At 35.4% G+C, this 16,781-nt stretch overlaps 2 protein-coding genes across 5 annotated transcripts; one reads left to right on the top strand and one right to left on the bottom strand.

The window, feature by feature from the left end:
• Positions 1-1,043: 1,043 nt before the first annotated feature.
• On the top strand, positions 1,044-10,565 carry LOC129901464 (AP-1 complex subunit sigma-1). Its single transcript, XM_055976653.1, has 7 exons — positions 1,044-1,199; positions 3,217-3,303; positions 5,460-5,551; positions 5,688-5,796; positions 5,879-5,914; positions 10,044-10,130; positions 10,221-10,565. Exons 1-7 carry the CDS (start codon positions 1,197-1,199, stop codon positions 10,290-10,292), a joined length of 486 nt encoding a protein of 161 aa, XP_055832628.1. The 5' UTR covers positions 1,044-1,196; the 3' UTR covers positions 10,293-10,565.
• Positions 10,566-11,142: 577 nt separating this feature from the next.
• Positions 11,143-15,930, bottom strand: LOC129887018 (protein SENSITIVITY TO RED LIGHT REDUCED 1-like). Of its 4 annotated transcripts, XM_055961977.1 has the most exons (4): positions 15,481-15,930; positions 12,300-13,157; positions 11,883-11,932; positions 11,143-11,804 (listed from the first exon to the last, which is right to left on the bottom strand). In XM_055961977.1, exons 2-4 carry the CDS (start codon positions 13,046-13,048, stop codon positions 11,401-11,403), a joined length of 1,203 nt encoding a protein of 400 aa, XP_055817952.1. In that variant the 5' UTR covers positions 13,049-13,157; positions 15,481-15,930; the 3' UTR covers positions 11,143-11,400. The 4 variants fall into 4 exon arrangements, with proteins under 4 accessions (XP_055817952.1, XP_055817929.1, XP_055817944.1 ...); XM_055961954.1 differs by having other exon boundaries at positions 11,143-11,932; XM_055961969.1 differs by having other exon boundaries at positions 11,143-11,932; positions 12,300-13,149.
• Positions 15,931-16,781: the final 851 nt, after the last annotated feature.

The following is a 16,781-nucleotide window of genomic DNA, read 5'->3' as shown; positions in this document are numbered from 1 at the left end:
TTATTATGATATATAAATGTTATTCCGTGGGATTGACCTAGCATCGAATGTAGCATGTAGATGGAGACTCGACCTAAGGGGTCCTTAAGTAAAGTCTCATGTTGCATTAATTATGTGCCACCATAGGAGCCCTTTGTCGGCTAGGCCTTTGTAGCCACTAAATGTTAAATAATTGAATGTAATCTGAATGGAGTTCTATCCGGCAAGTAGTCTCCCCGTGCCAACGTAGGGGCTTATGTTGGATTTAATGTAATAGCTCGCATGGTCTTATATGTCGGTTATGGTCACTTTCCCACAAAATGAATATTTTAAGGTTTCATATGATGATGTCTAATGCATGCATTCACTTATGCATATTGCTTACTCATTCTCTCTTATGTTCTTCATTTCATAACATATTCACATATTTAGTACATTCAAAGTACTAACGCATACTTTTGCCTACATGATATCACCATGTAGGAACCGACGTCACTCCTCGACCTCTTCCACGTGGCTAGCTCAAATTAGTTTGAAGATTGCTTGTGGTGAGTTTCCATGGTTTGGGAACATCCTTTTTATTCCAAGCTTATGTTATGTAGAACATTAAGACTTTTATTAAGGCATTTCTTGACACTTATTTTGAGGGTGAGTTAGGGACATGTCTTAGCCCCGCTAAGTCGTTAATGTAGAAGGTATGGTTGGACATAGAAAAATATGTTATGTTGTCTTTGACTCTTATTAAATGTGAAGCCCCTTAGTCCCTACATACCTTTTGTTTTCCGCTTGATTGTTTATCATTACCAATGAAATGCTTAATGAATGTTAAGAGGCTTGGATGAGGTACCTCCGAGTGTCTCATTCGCCGTATCACGTCTGGGCCCTAGGCTTGGATCGTAACATTTATATAATTATTTAATATTATAGAAATAGAGAAAAAAATTTTTTTAAAAATTTTCTAACCAATATTCGAAGTCTGGATTGAAACCCAATTAAATTTGGAATGATACATTACCAGTACCTAATTGTATTAGCATAAAATGAAATTAAAAAATCCAAATTTTATTAGAAAAAGACAAACGAGTAAAGAAAAAAGAAAAGATTGTACAGAAAACGCAGTACAGGAATAACAGGAACACAGAATTCCCCAATTCCAATTTCACTTCAGAAGAAGAAGAGGAAGTTGAAGGAGGTGTTTATTTCTTGGATCACCAGCCATGGTATGCCAGATCTCTTTCGTAATAATAAAACCCAAAACCCATTTTCTCATTTTTTTTTAAAATGTTTTTTTCTATGTTTTTTGAGTTTGATCTGGTGAATAATTATTACAATTGATGCTTGATTAAGATATATTTGTAAAAATATACATATGGGTATTTTTTGATTTGTTGCATTTGTTCTATACGAATTCGGATTTGAATCTGATTCCGGATCTTGCTGTGGAAATATACACCAAATGTTTGAATAATATCTGTGTTTTCTTTAAATTGACTGTTTCTAGCTCACATGAGGAATTGAGTTCTATGGATCATATCCAATTTCTTTAAAGGGGTCTCAAAGATTTGGTGTATATTTCCTTTTAGGATGGTTGATAGTAGACGAGGGGTTGGGATTTTTGTGTGTAAGAGAAATTTGGATTAGATCAAGGAACGAGTTCTGAAGGCAAGATTGTGTGTAATTGGATAGAGAAAGTGATGATCTTTTATGGGTTTTGCTTATTAGGATGAAGAATTGAGTTTTGAGGCTTTGAAAATGATATGGTTGAGCTAATACTTGTTATTCGTATTTTCGTAAATGGATTCTTGAGAATCACTTGATGTTTTGAGACCTGTAGAGTAGAAGTTTGGGATTAAGGAGAGGGATGTAGTGCTTCGGTGATGAGGTACCTGAAGGGCAACTGTGAATAGTCTAATATATATAATCAAAATGCTTTAGCCTGTAGCAGTAGGAACCGAGGAGGATTTTAGAGTGTGTGGGTACTGTTTCTGGTCTCTGGGATTTCTATTGTGTTGAAGATGAATAGGAAGATTAGTAGAGGAGGAACCAATTCGTTGTTGCAATAGGTTGAATATGCAGAAACTACCTACTTTTAACATTTAGATTATGCACAGTTGCAGCTCACCAAGGACATGACCTTAGATAGGAGGCTATGGAGGACTCAGACTAAGATAGTGGGCTAGGTGACCTATCTTTTCTCCATAGTAGTCGTAGTTGCGCTCATTTGTTTATTAACATATGATTTTTGCATGGGATTACTGCTTATATTAGTTGGCCCAGTTTACTTTGGGTATCCTATTTTATCTATAGTAGTTAATGCTCCTTTATCCCCGATCTTTCCTACCCTGACTTTATCGCTCTCATTATTCATATTTTTATATTATTTGCTATATGCCTGGCTCTACTGACCTATGTCTTGTTTTCCTTGTTTCTCCTCCCTTGTTCTTCTCTCCTAAGCCGAGGGTCTTTCGGAAACAGCCTCCCTACCTTTTAAGGTGGGGGTTAGGTCTGCGTACACTCTACCCTCTCCAGACCCCACATGGTGGGACTATACTGAGTTTGTTGTTGTTGTTGTTGTTGCACCCAACATCATTCAATAATCAATAAATTCTGGAACAGTAAAATCAACATCTAAACTCGGAGACATGTATACACCTTGTTGATTGACTTTGTATCTCAACATCATTCCATTGAATTTGTGAAGGCCAACATCCATTCGAATCCAAAGTCCAGCCATGTAGTATTGGCCAAGCAACTGCAAAGATAAACTGGGCATTCAACAAGTAAAGAGCATAAGTTAAAAACCAAAAGATATCCCACTAACCAAGAAAAAGGATGCATCTATCACTCTTTTACTATAGCACATCATTAATCAAACTTTGCCACGGACAAAACCATGGTATCTAAGTAGAGAAGCATAAAAAGGCAGACCTTTTTTTTTTCAGTTTCAAAAAAAAGAAAGGCAGGCCCATTATCCACCGAGTTTCAGATTGTGCACCACAAGTACTTGGTGGGATTTTTCTATTGTAAAAGAATTTAAAAAGACTACAGACAGAGTTAATATTGCACGCCTTTGAGAAAATCAAAACGATGCCGGGACTAATTATTTTTGGCTGACAATCTTTTGACTTGTTTATGGCAATACCTTTTTTGTAACAGCTTCACTGGATGCACATGCTTTATTTTCTACTACAGCATATATCAACCACAGCATAGCTAATAGCTTTTGATTTCTTCCAGATTCATTTTGTGCTGCTTATTAGCCGACAGGGAAAAGTGAGGCTAACCAAGTGGTATTCACCATATACACAAAAAGAGAGAACCAAGGTATTTGTTCTGGCCTTCTTGAGATAGGATGCGATGAATATCTTAAGATGTTTGTTTTTTGAAATGGTCTTAGGGTGTTTGTTTGATTTCCTCAAGGAAATTGATTGTATGTGTTACTCAATCTAGTGTTTTTTTATTGAGATCTTAAACATGATGTTTTTATCAATATGATTTAGGGATAAAATGTGGTGGAGACGCCCACCTCACATTCTTAGTCCTCTGTTACCTCACATATCTGTCACTAGTTCGGGTTTTTTTCAATATGATAAGAAAATGCCTTTTCCTACTTCCTCGAGGAAATTATTGCAGCAGCTGTTTTACTTTTTATTCCTCAACAAGCTTCAGCTACTAACAACTTGTTTGGATGGTGGTTTTCCGTGGTATGGTATGGTATAGTTAGTAAGAGAACCACGTTTGTTTTGATTGTTTCTTTAATTACATGGTATGGTATGGTTTGGTTTCATGGTTTTGTAACCATGAAAACCCTCACTTTTTTAAACCACCAATTTGATGGTATCTCGTTGTTTACTTATTTTTTTTCCAATTATACCCTACTTAATTTTAAAAATCCTCATGAAATTTGTCTTCTTGCTCTATGTTTTCTGTTCTTCCTTTCTTCTAACATCATTCTTCTCGGTTCTCTTCAATTAATTTTTTCCCATGCTGTTTGTGTGTTAGTTTCTTGCATTCTTTATTTTTCCTCTTTTTCAATGTACCCATACGTCTCAAAAAATGAAATCATCAGATTTCCTTGATCTTATCTTCATGGGTAATCTTTTTCTTTCCATGGGTTATTCCAATCGTATATCAGGCCATTTTGATGGAAAGAAATCATCCGTGACGGTTGAATATCCATTGATGATCAAGAATTGGAAAATTGGGATAGAATTTTAGCGGGAAAAATTTAATATTTGTAATAATTAAGGGCATTTTCATAAATTTATCAGTTACGATACAGTATCATACAGTCAAACCAAACAACAAAATTATCATTAAACAATGGCAAACCATACGGTCTATCCAAACATAGTATTGTACTGTACGGTACAGTTCCATACCATACCATACAACACCGTACATTATGAAACCATGAAAAACCACCATCCAAACAGAGTGTAAGTGGCAGATAACCATGAAAAACCACCATCCAAACAGAGTGTAAGTGGCAGATATGAGTGGGAGCTCTCCTTCTCTTTGGGGTGTAAGCTTACTTATACCCTGGATTTATCTCTAAGTTTCTTCAAGGAACTCACTGCTTCTCCTGAAGAAACTGTAGGAAAGATTGGGAGCTATATACATAGAAAATACATGGTGTTGCATTATGATAGAGACTGGTTTGCAATATACATAGAAAATAGATGGTGTTGCATTAATTTATGAAAGAGACTTGTTGGTTATCATATTTGAGAATTCATCATGTGAATCCTAGTGACCTTATAAGAATTTTCTTGCAAACTAGGGAGAATTAAAATATCAAAAAAAGAGTAAAATATGAAAAGTCAAAGAAGCCTTATACCTTCCAGTATAAGAGAAATCATGCAATTAAGAGAGGGTACAAAGAACACTTCCGGGGCTTAGTTCAAGTGGCAAAGGTTGAGAGACTTGTGACTTAGGTCACAAGTTCGAACCTTGTGCCATGTGAGCTAAGCCTGGTATTTAAGTGGAGAAGAGTAGAGGGGTGGGTCATTATCTCCAATATTTTAAGGTTGCGGTTGGTCCTAAGGGTTGGACTCTGACGGATTTCTCGGCCATGAAAGAAAAAAGAGAGGGTATAACGAGCCTGAAGGGATGTTCTGAAGATCGGGGTAAAATGTACGAAGCTTTCATACCCGAAAAGTAAGATAAATAAATTATATAAGGTATGGTGGGAAGCTTAATTGCTTGCTTTTAGTCTTTATTGTTTTTCAAATACTATCTATTTATTTTTCTTCGCTGTCAAGGTGAATGGGTCTTGCAGTTATTTCAAGCCATCAAATCGTAGTAGAGAGATGTGAATAAATTTTCATTTTTGGTAAGGTTGAGAAGTGAATAATTATTCCACTTCCGTACATACACAGGAATTTTTATTCTGCAAACACTCTTATAGTACTGATTATGCAAAAATATTTTCCTTAATTTATTAGTAACATGTTACATGTCGATGCAACTATCTTAAGGTAATCCGTGAACTAAGTGGTATGATTCTCACTCGAGGACCGAAGCTTTGCAATTTTGTTGAGTGGAGAGGATACAAAGTTGTTTATAAGAGGTAAAGGTGATTCTATTCTATTCTCAAGTTACGTCTTATGATTTGCACTTCAATTAGGTAGAATCTATTTATCATTTCCCCCTGTAAGAAAAAATACATTAAGTTCCAATTTTCTTATGGGCTGTTAATTTAACAGATATGCGAGCTTGTATTTCTGTATGTGCATAGACCAGGAGGACAATGAGTTGGAGGTCCTGGAAATCATACACCATTTTGTTGAGATTCTGGACCGATACTTTGGAAGCGTAAGGCTCTCAAACTCTAAAGAAGATGGTATTACTTCTTGTTCTGTTTTATATTTATTTTGTTGGCTTTCTTTCCCTTCAGGTCTGTGAGCTGGACTTAATCTTCAATTTTCACAAGGTATGTTCATTGAATTTGTATAGGAATTTCTACAATCTATGCCTTCTCCGTCTGTCTCCTTCGCCCAAATTTTACTGTTTTTCCTTGTGGATGTTACATTAATTGAGGTGACATTTATGGTCACTTGGGGATTATATAGATTTATTACTAGAGGTTACTTATAGAGGTTAAATTTTTTTGCTAAGAAATATAGAGGTTAAATTTGTAAGGTAACTAGAGGCAGAACCATTTAAAAACATTTTTCCTTGAACTTTGAGTAGACTACAATTACAGTTGCAGGTTATCATTTGACTCCTCTCTTGCTTTCGCTCTCCCTCTTATTACCCGTCTATTTCTTTGACCTTGGTCTCTGCAACTATGCTTGATCTCAGACGGAACAAAGGGAACTCAAAATCTCAAAGCATCTTATTTTACGTGCTAAACCAACCCTCATTTTCTTTGTTTAAACTGTGTCTAGATTACTTTTTTCCCCAACCTGAAAATTAGTGCTTTGCTTGTGCAGAACTTTGTGTAATATATGTAACTGTCCCCTTCATCATCATATGTTGGGTATTAGAATTTGGCAATGAAGATCTTAGATATTTGAAAGTTATATCTGATGAAGAATTATATTTTGCAAAGAGAGAAGATCCTCTTTTAAAGTTTAGTTACTAAACCATCCAGGGTTTGAGCGCACTTGAGCGACAGGGTCCATTTGGCAATAGTAACTTTAATTGGTGAATTTGTTATCAAGTAAATAAGAAATATTCTCCATGAATTATGTATTTAACATGCCACAAAAAGAAGAAAAAAACACTATATAGCAATGTAAAGACGATTTTTTTATTATTTCCAAAGAATGACATTTTGATACAATTGTACAAACTAGTCAAGTGTACGTGCTTTGCACGTGTGCATCGCGTTGATTAATACTAAATGTGTATAAAAAGAATAAATTATTGTATATACATTATATTATTAAGTACAATACTTTTATAAAATAATGTAAAAAGATAAAAAGTACTTAAAGAGGAACATATGATTATGTTGGTATCAATAAACGAAAGCACACACTCTAAACAATAAGATAAAGAAAAAACGAAACAATTTTAATCTCTGTCAATTATTAAGAAAAAGAATGGAGTCTCAAAAGAAAAGGTTGCTGGATTATGGTTTAAGAAGTTTTTATTTCCCACCTATTACTAAAATTATTATATAGATGTACATATGCACTTATCTAACCCTAATAAAATTTGTTTTTTCACCAAAATATGAAAATAATAACAACTCTATTTCTTAACGATTGATTATATAATAAAATAATAATTAACAGCTCAATTTTTAACAATTGATTATATAAAGAAAATAAAATAAAATATAACCCTTCGGCCTTCACGTTGTAGCAACATAACTACCTTTATAATTATATCATCATATAGTTAAGATATTTTATTGTTAATTGTAACCATATATTTTAATTCTATAATTTTTAAAACTTCAATATATTTTAGGATTCTTTACTTTAAATATTATAAATATAATATTTTTTTTAAAAAGTGAAAAAGGTGATTTTGTCTAAAGGATATTTTTTTTTTGAGGCTGGTAACTTAGTCTATTAATATCCACAGGTATACTACAACCAAAAGTGTAGTTCCCCTTCAAAAAAGTAGTACATCTTACAAATGATTTGAGCTTAATCAAACTGATGCCTATAGACAATCTAGTACATCAAAGATGTTTTCTGTTCTAGCTAAAATATCTTGTTTACACCAAAAATAGAAAAGAGCTAAGCAATTCATTCTAATCTTCTGAAGGCTATTCTGCACATTCTCAAAGCTCCTATTGTTTCTCTCCTTCCAAATTGTCCACCAAATGCATGCTGGGACAATATTCCATCTCTCCTCCTTTTTTGAAGCATTGCCATCCCTAATCCAGCTACTTAGAACTCCTTTGATGCTACCTGGTTTCACCCACCTAATTCCTTTCAGGCAAATGAACATTCTCCATAGCTGCTCAGTCCACTTACAATCCAAAAAAAGATGGTTAATTGTCTCTGCTTGCTCTCCATACAGAGTACATCTAGAGGCAAATTGCTATCCTCTTTTCTTCAGATTTTCATGAGTCAGGACTGCTTCTTTTGATAGTAACCACAGAAAGCAGTTTACTTTGTCGGGCACCTTTGGTTTCCAGATCATTCTCCATGGCCAGTCTGTCTCATGGTCTGCAGTCTTGTTGAGTACCTTATATGCTGAATTTACTGAGAATTAGCCATGAATGTCACTCTGCCAAACCAGTGAGTCCCTCCCCTCAGTAAGATTGCTAAAATCATCTACTGAGTTCTGGAATGCAATTACCTTTTCTATTTCCCAGTCATAGAGGTAATGAAGAGCAAAAAGTTCAAACAACATTATTAAGTACCTTCATGCTTTTAATATAGTATATATAAAATTCGAAGATACGTCATTGGTTTCACTATGAAATCAATTGTGATTATTATCTTTTCAATAAGCAAAAGAAGTGATTATCCAAGACTCCAAACTCTATGTTGTTGGAATAATTGGATCTAAGAAAGAACTATGTACTTTATTCTTCATTACTCTTAATATTCACATTTTTCCATATAAAAAATTAGTCCATGACGTGTATTATTTTTTTCAGTAAATTTTCTTTGGTTTCTTTAGCTGTTGATGTATACAGAACGCAATAGTCTTTGTTCTTAATATGTGCATATTTTAAATGTCCATGGACTGTTGGCGATTGAATTCAAAAGGGGTTTCGTTGTGAAACTTGCCTTGGAAACATCCCACATCGCAATTAAGAAAAGAAATTTAGGGGCCATAGAAGGAAGAGTTTAAGATTCAACTGTTGAGATGCCTTTTGGATTAAGGTCCAAGAGGACAAAATTGTGAGGCCCAAAAGGCTTGAGGCGGCCCACAAGGGTAGGGCTAAAGCGGACAATACCTTGGCAATTAGGCCTGGACCGTGACAGTGCTATCTGAGTCAGCTCCTCCGTTACTACGATGGTGGGGGAACATCAACGAGGACGTTGAGTCAAAGGTGTGTTGAGTATAACAACCCACACCTCTGGTGGTTGAACTCAAAAGGAGACTTGTTGTGTTACTTTCCTTAGACAAGTGAATTTGGAATTTAATGTTTGGTTTCCTTTTGGGTTAAAGCCCATGGGGACAAAAAGGTGAGGTCCTAAAGCCTTAAGGTGACCTAGAGGAGCCAGGCCAAAGCAGACAATACCTTGGCAGTTGTGCGTGGGCCATGATACATGGTTTCATATAAATCTCTCGTCGTACGATGGTAGAAAAAAACTTAGCAAGGTCGCTGAGTCCACAAGGGGGCGGGGGTGAGTGTAACAGCCCCCAGACTGTTATCGAATGAACTCGAAAGGGGTAGAAACTTGCCTTTGGCAAATCCCATATTGGAATGGGAGGGTAAAGTAAGGGGCCATATAAAGGCGAGTTCGGGATTCAACTATTGACACATCTTTTGAGTTAAAGCCCAAAGAGAAAATCATGACACCCAAAAGCATTAAGGTGGCTAGATGTGTTGGGGAGAAAGCAGACAATAACTTGCCAGTACCTTCTCTAGTACGATGGTGGAAAACCTCAGCGTCCTCTCTGAGTTACTGAGTCTCTAAAGGGGGTGGGCGTAATAGCCCATGGACCACCGAGTTGAACCGGGGAGGGGGTTTGCTGTGAAGTTTGCCCTAGGAAAATCCCACATCGAAATGAGGGGCGAAGGAGCCTTATAAGGGTGAGTGCAAGATTCAACTGTTGAAACGTCTTTTGTGTTAAAGCCCAAGGCTACAAAAACCATGAGGCCTAAAATCCTTGAGGTGGTCCAGAGTTGATGGGTGAACTAGTTAAACTAGCTTAATGCTTTTGATTTTGGGGGAGTCGATTCATATTGCTTTCTGTATTGATAAAGGGACTTTTCATTGTCTTCTCTTCTATTAATACACAGAAGTTTACTACTTACTAGCGATGAATTATCCGTTGATTGACTTGTGTTTTGGATAGTATATCGCGTGCTGATTGAACTTGCCTCTCAGCGATTCCATTTATAATGCATTTTCATATAAACAACTTTTGAGCTTATAGCTTATCTATATTTCGAAACAACGTGAATGATTTGGCAGGCATACTATATATTGGACGAACTTGTGATTGCTGGTGAACTCCAAGAATCAAGCAAGAAAACTGTTGCACGTCTAATTGCTGCACAGGTACTCTTCATACACACTTGATGCATTTCACAGGTAACAATGCAATATTCTTCACTAATCTTAAAACTGGATCCTGTCAACAACTTGCAGGATTCTTTGGTCGAGGCTGCCAAAGAAGAGGCAAGTTCTATTAGTAACATTATTGCACAGGCCACTAAATGAGAGTATGGAGGCGGCGTTTGAGTTTTTTTTGGTGCATTTACGTTTTTCAGATTCTCGTTCGTTGCTGTAATCCAATTGTGTTATGACATTATTTCTTAATTCGATGCTATTGCATCAGGGTTTTCGTTTAACTTTGTAGTTGAAAAATAGGAATTTCTTTGTAGTAATGAGTTTTCTTCTCAACTAAGCGTGTGTTTACTGCAGTGCTGTATGTACTTCGTTGCCTAAAAACTGCTGATAGTATAGATAGTACTTGACTTCTTTTGTCTTTAATTACACTTCTATATGAACGTGTTGAAAATGTAAAATAGTATGAACGTGATGAAAATGAAGAGCAATGAAACACTCCAATGATATGCACACCTGATAGAAAACTGTTCATAGTAATAATGATTTTGGTTTATAAGACCCAAATGTATGGAAAGGCTCAATATAAAAGAAGCAGAAATCACACCCAAGTGTGTGGCCTGGTAGTCAATGAAGTGGTTGACAACCTTGAGGCTTCAAGTTCAAAACTCAGCGGAGACAAAAAATATTAGGTGCTTGAAATCTGGCTCGAACACCATGGTGATTAGTGGTAGAATAGTTCCATGCCATGGTATATACCTAGGTTCAACTCCCAGTTGGTCATTTTAGAGTGTTATCAATTTTCCACCGGTTATCAGAAAATATCGTTTTAATTAACCAAAGAAGGCTATTGGAGAATTCCGAGGTAGTCCATCGGTTTTCCTTACTGGGTGATTATTTCCGACAGACCCAGAAGTTAATCATAGTATGAACAGTGAAGCTATTAAAAGAGTTTCTGTAATTTTCAAATATGTAATCCATAAAAGAGAATATAGTCCATAAATACTTAATTTCTTCTAATATTTCCAATCATAAATTCCAAAACATAGAAGCAATTCAGTAGAAACTAGCAATTAAAACAGAAAGGTATATTATCCTAAACATTCAAAAGCACAATTAAACAAAAAGGATGACAAGTAAATGTCTCCACCTTTGACAAATTTGCTAGAAACACCATTTGCCATAAAATGCAAATTGAATTTGAAACCTTAGTTCAACCTAAAAGATTCACCTTAACCCTTTGAGTAAAAAACAAAGCTATCTATGCACTATTGGAACATTCACCTCTCAGAGCCAAGTCTCTGGCAGCTTCATTGGCTTCTTCGTAGATATGGTAAACTGCACAAGTTAAACGTTTCAGCAAGTCAAAAATTTCCGACACCATGTGCATGGCTGTGTCATTTGGCTCAGGGAGACCATTAACATAATGGACAAGTATAACATCATCGGACTCCACAATCAGCTTTTGTGCAATTGGCATTCCTTCCACACATCCGGCCAACCCAATCTTCAAGGCCTCTAGTCCAGCAATCACATTGTCTTCAACATCAATATTACCCCTATACCTATCAAAACACTTCCCTTTTTCATCTTTGAAGATGCCACTATATCGTCCTGGCTGATCACCCTTTGTACCAATACCATAGATGTTTAGCTTAATCCAACCTGGAGGCAGAGGAACTGTGTTGCATCTTAAGCGACGAGCCCCACGATGATCACTCAAAAATTCTGCAAATTGCTTACTGGTCATGATATCCTTTTCCATATCTACCAAAAATTCTTCTTCAAGATGCCTGCGACACAAGTTAAAAGTTACATCATCAGGGATATATTAAGTACTCCTTACCCTCCTATGGTTCCTTCGCCTCACCTCTATCACTCAATAGTTTCTTCTAAGCAAATAATTTCAAAGTACTTTGCATAATCCAACCAACAAAATCAAGATTCTCCAACTAGTACTTAAATCAATCACATGCGTAAAGCCCATCTTATCACGAGGAGAAAGAAATGGAACAATCATAGGCGGACAGAAAGCAAAAGTCTAATGACTTCAATTATGTGCTAATTGGCAGCACCTTTGTTTCCAAAAATCAACATAATAACTAGAGAATTTATTAATAATAAATGGGAAGTTCAGTATATAGTCTCACATCTAAGTACCTTTGCATGTCCAACCAATAACATCCCGGTTTGTCAATGTCAATGTCAATGTTGGGATCCACATCAAAGAAATGCCAGGCAATCTCTGTTGAGAACAAACTAGCATATATCTGATTTTTACTAGTTTTTATGGCAATCTCTGTTGTGACGTCAAGAATTCTCTCCAAGCGTAGCGCTGTTTCTAGATTATGACTAGTTCGTTGCATCTGGGACAACGTCTCGCAAAATGAGTTTGTCAGCAAAGAAATCTGGCTAAGACAAGATGAAGACCAGTTTGCTCCCAAGAGGTTGCCAACAAGATAACAATACGGATTAGGCATGTAGAACATTGTTGGTCTCTGAACTCTCTTCTTACAATTTTCATCAATGGTGAGAACCTTAAGACCTAGTTTCTCGAAAACTATGATATCAGCTGGAGACATGCAGGGATCGTATATTTCTATGTTGCCAATGCAATTGGAAAAATCTCGTTTAAGTAGGAGAGCTACAGCAAGCTGAAACTGTGAACTAAAATTGTATTCGATGCTTCCCAAACCATAGATTACCACCTGAACATGTGAATGGGAGCCTAAAATGCGGAAGAAGTGTTTTTGAAGTGTTTTATTCTGTTTGAGATCCAAGCGCATTTCAGAATAGAGCTCAGAGTTCTCAACATTCTTCTTCAACAGCTCAATCTCTTTAAGCAGCCTTTCTGCCTCATCTTTTATGTGAAAATCAACATTTGACTCCATATCCTCACCAAAATTCATCTTTATCAGGTTCAAATTAATGTTGGCCTCTAGCAGTTTAAACACTATTTGAAACACCTAAACGCAGTAACACTCTCTTGTGGTCTGGACTTAATACAAACCTGCAAGCCTAGAATTTAAAGTACAAAATCATTAGCAGGATGAAGTACTTCACAGCAAAAAAGATGCATTTCTCATTATGTGCAAGTGTAGATCTCAAAAGTACAGAACTGCTAGCAGGCTGAAAGTATCTTGTCTCCTATAAAAACATATTTCTCGAAAATCATTAGAGTATACTTGCTGCTTATCAAATGCCGCCAGTTTGAAGCCATAAAGATATTTCAAGAAACAACTCGGCTGACATCTTCTCTATTATAAGTTGGTCAATTGAGGTAAACAAAATGCAACGAGAGCTAAGAGGAATATGAACATACCCTCTTTCTTCAATCCATTCAGAATCGATCACGTAGAATTTGCAATCATTCGAGTACAAATACAAGCTCTTCTAAACTCACTTCTTCCATCTAGGTGTGTTTCCGTCACCGACTTCGACTGCCGGTACAAATTCTCAAAGAACTATGCACTAATGAAAATTGATACTCTGAAGTGTCAAATCAAAAATCTAATCCAAAAAGAAGAACATGAATTTATTTTTCTAGAATTTCCTCTTTCCGTCTTAAGTATAATATATTCTGTATTTTCAACTGGACAACAGGCAGTTCAACTACAGCAAAACAGTTGCTCGTCTGGACTTATAATGAAGTGGCAACAAAGGAACTTCTGAATACTGAAAATTTTAGGGCGATGAAAACACATAACAAAACGCTAGATCCTTCAATCGGGTTCAAACAATCACTATTTTGAACACAATTTAACAGAATCCTCACAAAACACATACAACAATTTAGTTTTACAAACTGATGGGAAGAAATAAATAACAAATGTGAGAATACAACAGAGTCTGTATTTCATCTGGATAACAAGCAGTTGAACTACAGCTAAACAGTTGCTCTTCTGGACTTAAAATGAATTGGCAACAAAGGAACTTTTGAACAGAGACAATTATAGGACGCTGAAAACACACAAGGAAATGCCAGATCCTTCAGTCGAATTCAGACAATCAATATTTCAAACACAATCCTCACAGAAGACACTACAATTTAGTTTTGCAACCTGATAGGAAAAATATATAAGAAAATGAGAGTACAAGAAGTATAAAACAAAATCTGTGTCACCATTATAAAAGAGAAAAAAAAAGTAATGCAGCAGGTTCAGATACATAAATTAATTTTATGCAGAATATCAAAGTTGCTTTTATTTACTACTCGTATATAATACTTAAATGAGTGTTTGTGATACTTTCATATATCTTTTCAATCTATCTTTTCTGGTAAAATAATAAACTTCTTATATCAGAGTTTCTCCAAACAGATCATGTCATTAAAGCTAAAACTGTGATGTAAAAGTATAAAAGTTCTCAGATGGAGAAAGGCATGGGTATGTTGTTGCTTTTTGTTATTGGAAGCTATATGATGGTCAGTCTGAACTCAATTTCTTCCATCTAGGTGTGTTTCAATTGCCAGTACAAATTCACAACGAACAATACACTACTGAAAATTGAGACCCTGAAAGTGCCAAATCACATATAACCCCCCCAAAATAAAATGAATGGTACTTTTATTTCATCTTTCCTGTAAAACAGAGTGTATATATTTCATCTGGATAACAAGCAGTTCCACTTGAGCAAATTAAAACAATTGTTCTTCTGGACAAAAATTATAGGATGATAAAATAATAAGGAAATGCTAAATCCTTCAGCCGAATTCAAATAATCAGTATTATGAACACAATTTAACGGAATCCATAAAAAATAAACATATGAAACGTATCATTTTTCTCCAGATTTTCCTCTTTCCTGTAAAGTATTATAACAGAGTCTGTACATATTTCATATGGATAACAAACAGTTCAACAAAGTAACTATTGAACACAGAAAAATTAAAGGACGATGGGAACACACAAGGAAATACTAGATCCTTCAGTGGAATTCAAACAATCACTATCCCAAATGAAATTTAACGAAATCCACACAGAACACATACTACAAAAATAAATAAGAAAAAAAATGAAATGAAGTGGTTAGAAAGGAATAGAACACAGAAACTATAGGATGACGGAAATGGTAGATCCTTCAATCAATCAGTATTACGAACAGAATCCTTACAGAACACATACAACAATTTAGTTAGGATTAAAAAAACAAGAAAAAAATGAGAGTGAAAGAGAATATACTGACAGCAACAAATCTGGAAACACTAGATCCTTCAATTGACTTCAAATAATCACTATTACTAACGGATTCCTCACCAAAACACATGTTTACTACATTTTGGTTTAACGAAAACTGCCAGTAAGAGAGAAGATAGTGAGAGCACAAAGTCGGTGAAACGTACTCTTGCCTTAGTAAACGATGCCTCGCGTCGCCATTGAAGAGAAGGCTTCAAACTTTTGGAATTGTAGTGAAAAACATCGATGAATTGATTTTGGTTGTTAGAGAGTAGTGCAGTGCTCCAAATACGTTTGTTGCGCGCCTTTGCCTATTTGTGGAGTAGACTGCCACAAGGCAAGAATTAGGCTTACGTGGTGGAAAAAAGAATAACCGAAGCAAACGCATGTTGATTTAGTAGTGCATGGAAATGCAGGCATCATCTGTTGAATGTTGTTGTTGGGCACAATCGCGGGATCATAACTTGAATTTTATTATTGCTAAGTCAAGACCCGCTTCGATTTTACAGTTCTTACACTCACACTATAGCAACTCTCTTTGTTGCTCTATCTTACTTCTCACTGGTTGATGCTTGTTTCGGGTACACTCTTTACTTCAACACTCATTCTCATTTTCTTGCTTGTTATTTACTTTGAGCAAACATACAACTCAAATGAACCATAGATGGTGATGGAACGATCATATTTATGATTCTCTTCTAGAATGTTCCTCCAACTACTTAATTTTAGAAATATTTTTTCTAGAATATTTCTAGACTTTTCTTTCTAGAACACTCATTCTTGAGATCTTCCTTCGATTCTCTGCAACTCTTGAATATTCTAGAATCTTCTTTGAAGTGTTTGTATATTAATTAAGTTGGTGTTGAATTTTTAACATCTTCAAAGAGATGAAGCATTTGTGATGTGTTGAAAAATAGAAAACATGTTTGTAGTTTCGATGAGTGACAAAGTAAACTATAATGCATTATTTATCATCATCAAAAAGGAAAAAATTGTTGGCAAATCGGAAAACATATATGTAATTTTGATAATTGACAAAGTAAACTTGGTTCATTTCTCTAAGGTATACTCTTGTTAGGTGAACCAGGTCCCTTCTAAATGTGACGCAAATGTACAAGGACAACCAATATAGATAAGGATGTTGGGGCAAAGAAAGATATAGCAGAAATAAATAAGCAAAGAAGGAAGCTAAGAAAATAAATAGCTGGAAAAAATGAACAAATAAATAAATAAATAAATGGAAGAATTAAAGGAGAAAAGAAATAAAGAGAAGAATATTGAGTTCATGTAGGAGTCCATAAAGGAAGGAAATCACAGGTTTCTTTATACGAGGCCAAGTTCTATTCGAAGTAAAAGTGTTTGTCTATAACAAAACTCCAGTAAATATATTGAAGTTTGATCAATTAAAGATTAGAGTATTTAGTCTTTGTTGAGTTCATCAATTGAAGTAAATTAATGAGTTATTTTG

The sequence above is a fragment of the Solanum dulcamara genome, chromosome 1 (genome assembly GCF_947179165.1).
Source record: "Solanum dulcamara chromosome 1, daSolDulc1.2, whole genome shotgun sequence".
Lineage (NCBI taxonomy): Eukaryota > Viridiplantae > Streptophyta > Magnoliopsida > Solanales > Solanaceae > Solanum > Solanum dulcamara.
The sequence above is the reverse complement of the archived record's forward strand: the minus strand, read 5'-3'. Positions and strand labels throughout refer to the sequence as shown.

Coding starts and splice junctions, on each gene's coding strand:
- LOC129901464 (XM_055976653.1), top strand. Junction 5,915..10,043: donor TAATCTTCAATTTTCACAAG/GTATGTTCATTG, acceptor ATGATTTGGCAG/GCATACTATATATTGGACGA. Junction 10,131..10,220: donor CACGTCTAATTGCTGCACAG/GTACTCTTCATA, acceptor AACAACTTGCAG/GATTCTTTGGTCGAGGCTGC.
- LOC129887018 (XM_055961954.1), bottom strand. CDS start 13,048: ATGAATTTTGGTGAGGATATGGAGTCAAATGTTGATTTTCACATAAAA. Junction 11,933..12,299: donor TATTGGTTGGACATGCAAAG/GTACTTAGATGT, acceptor CTTGTGTCGCAG/GCATCTTGAAGAAGAATTTT.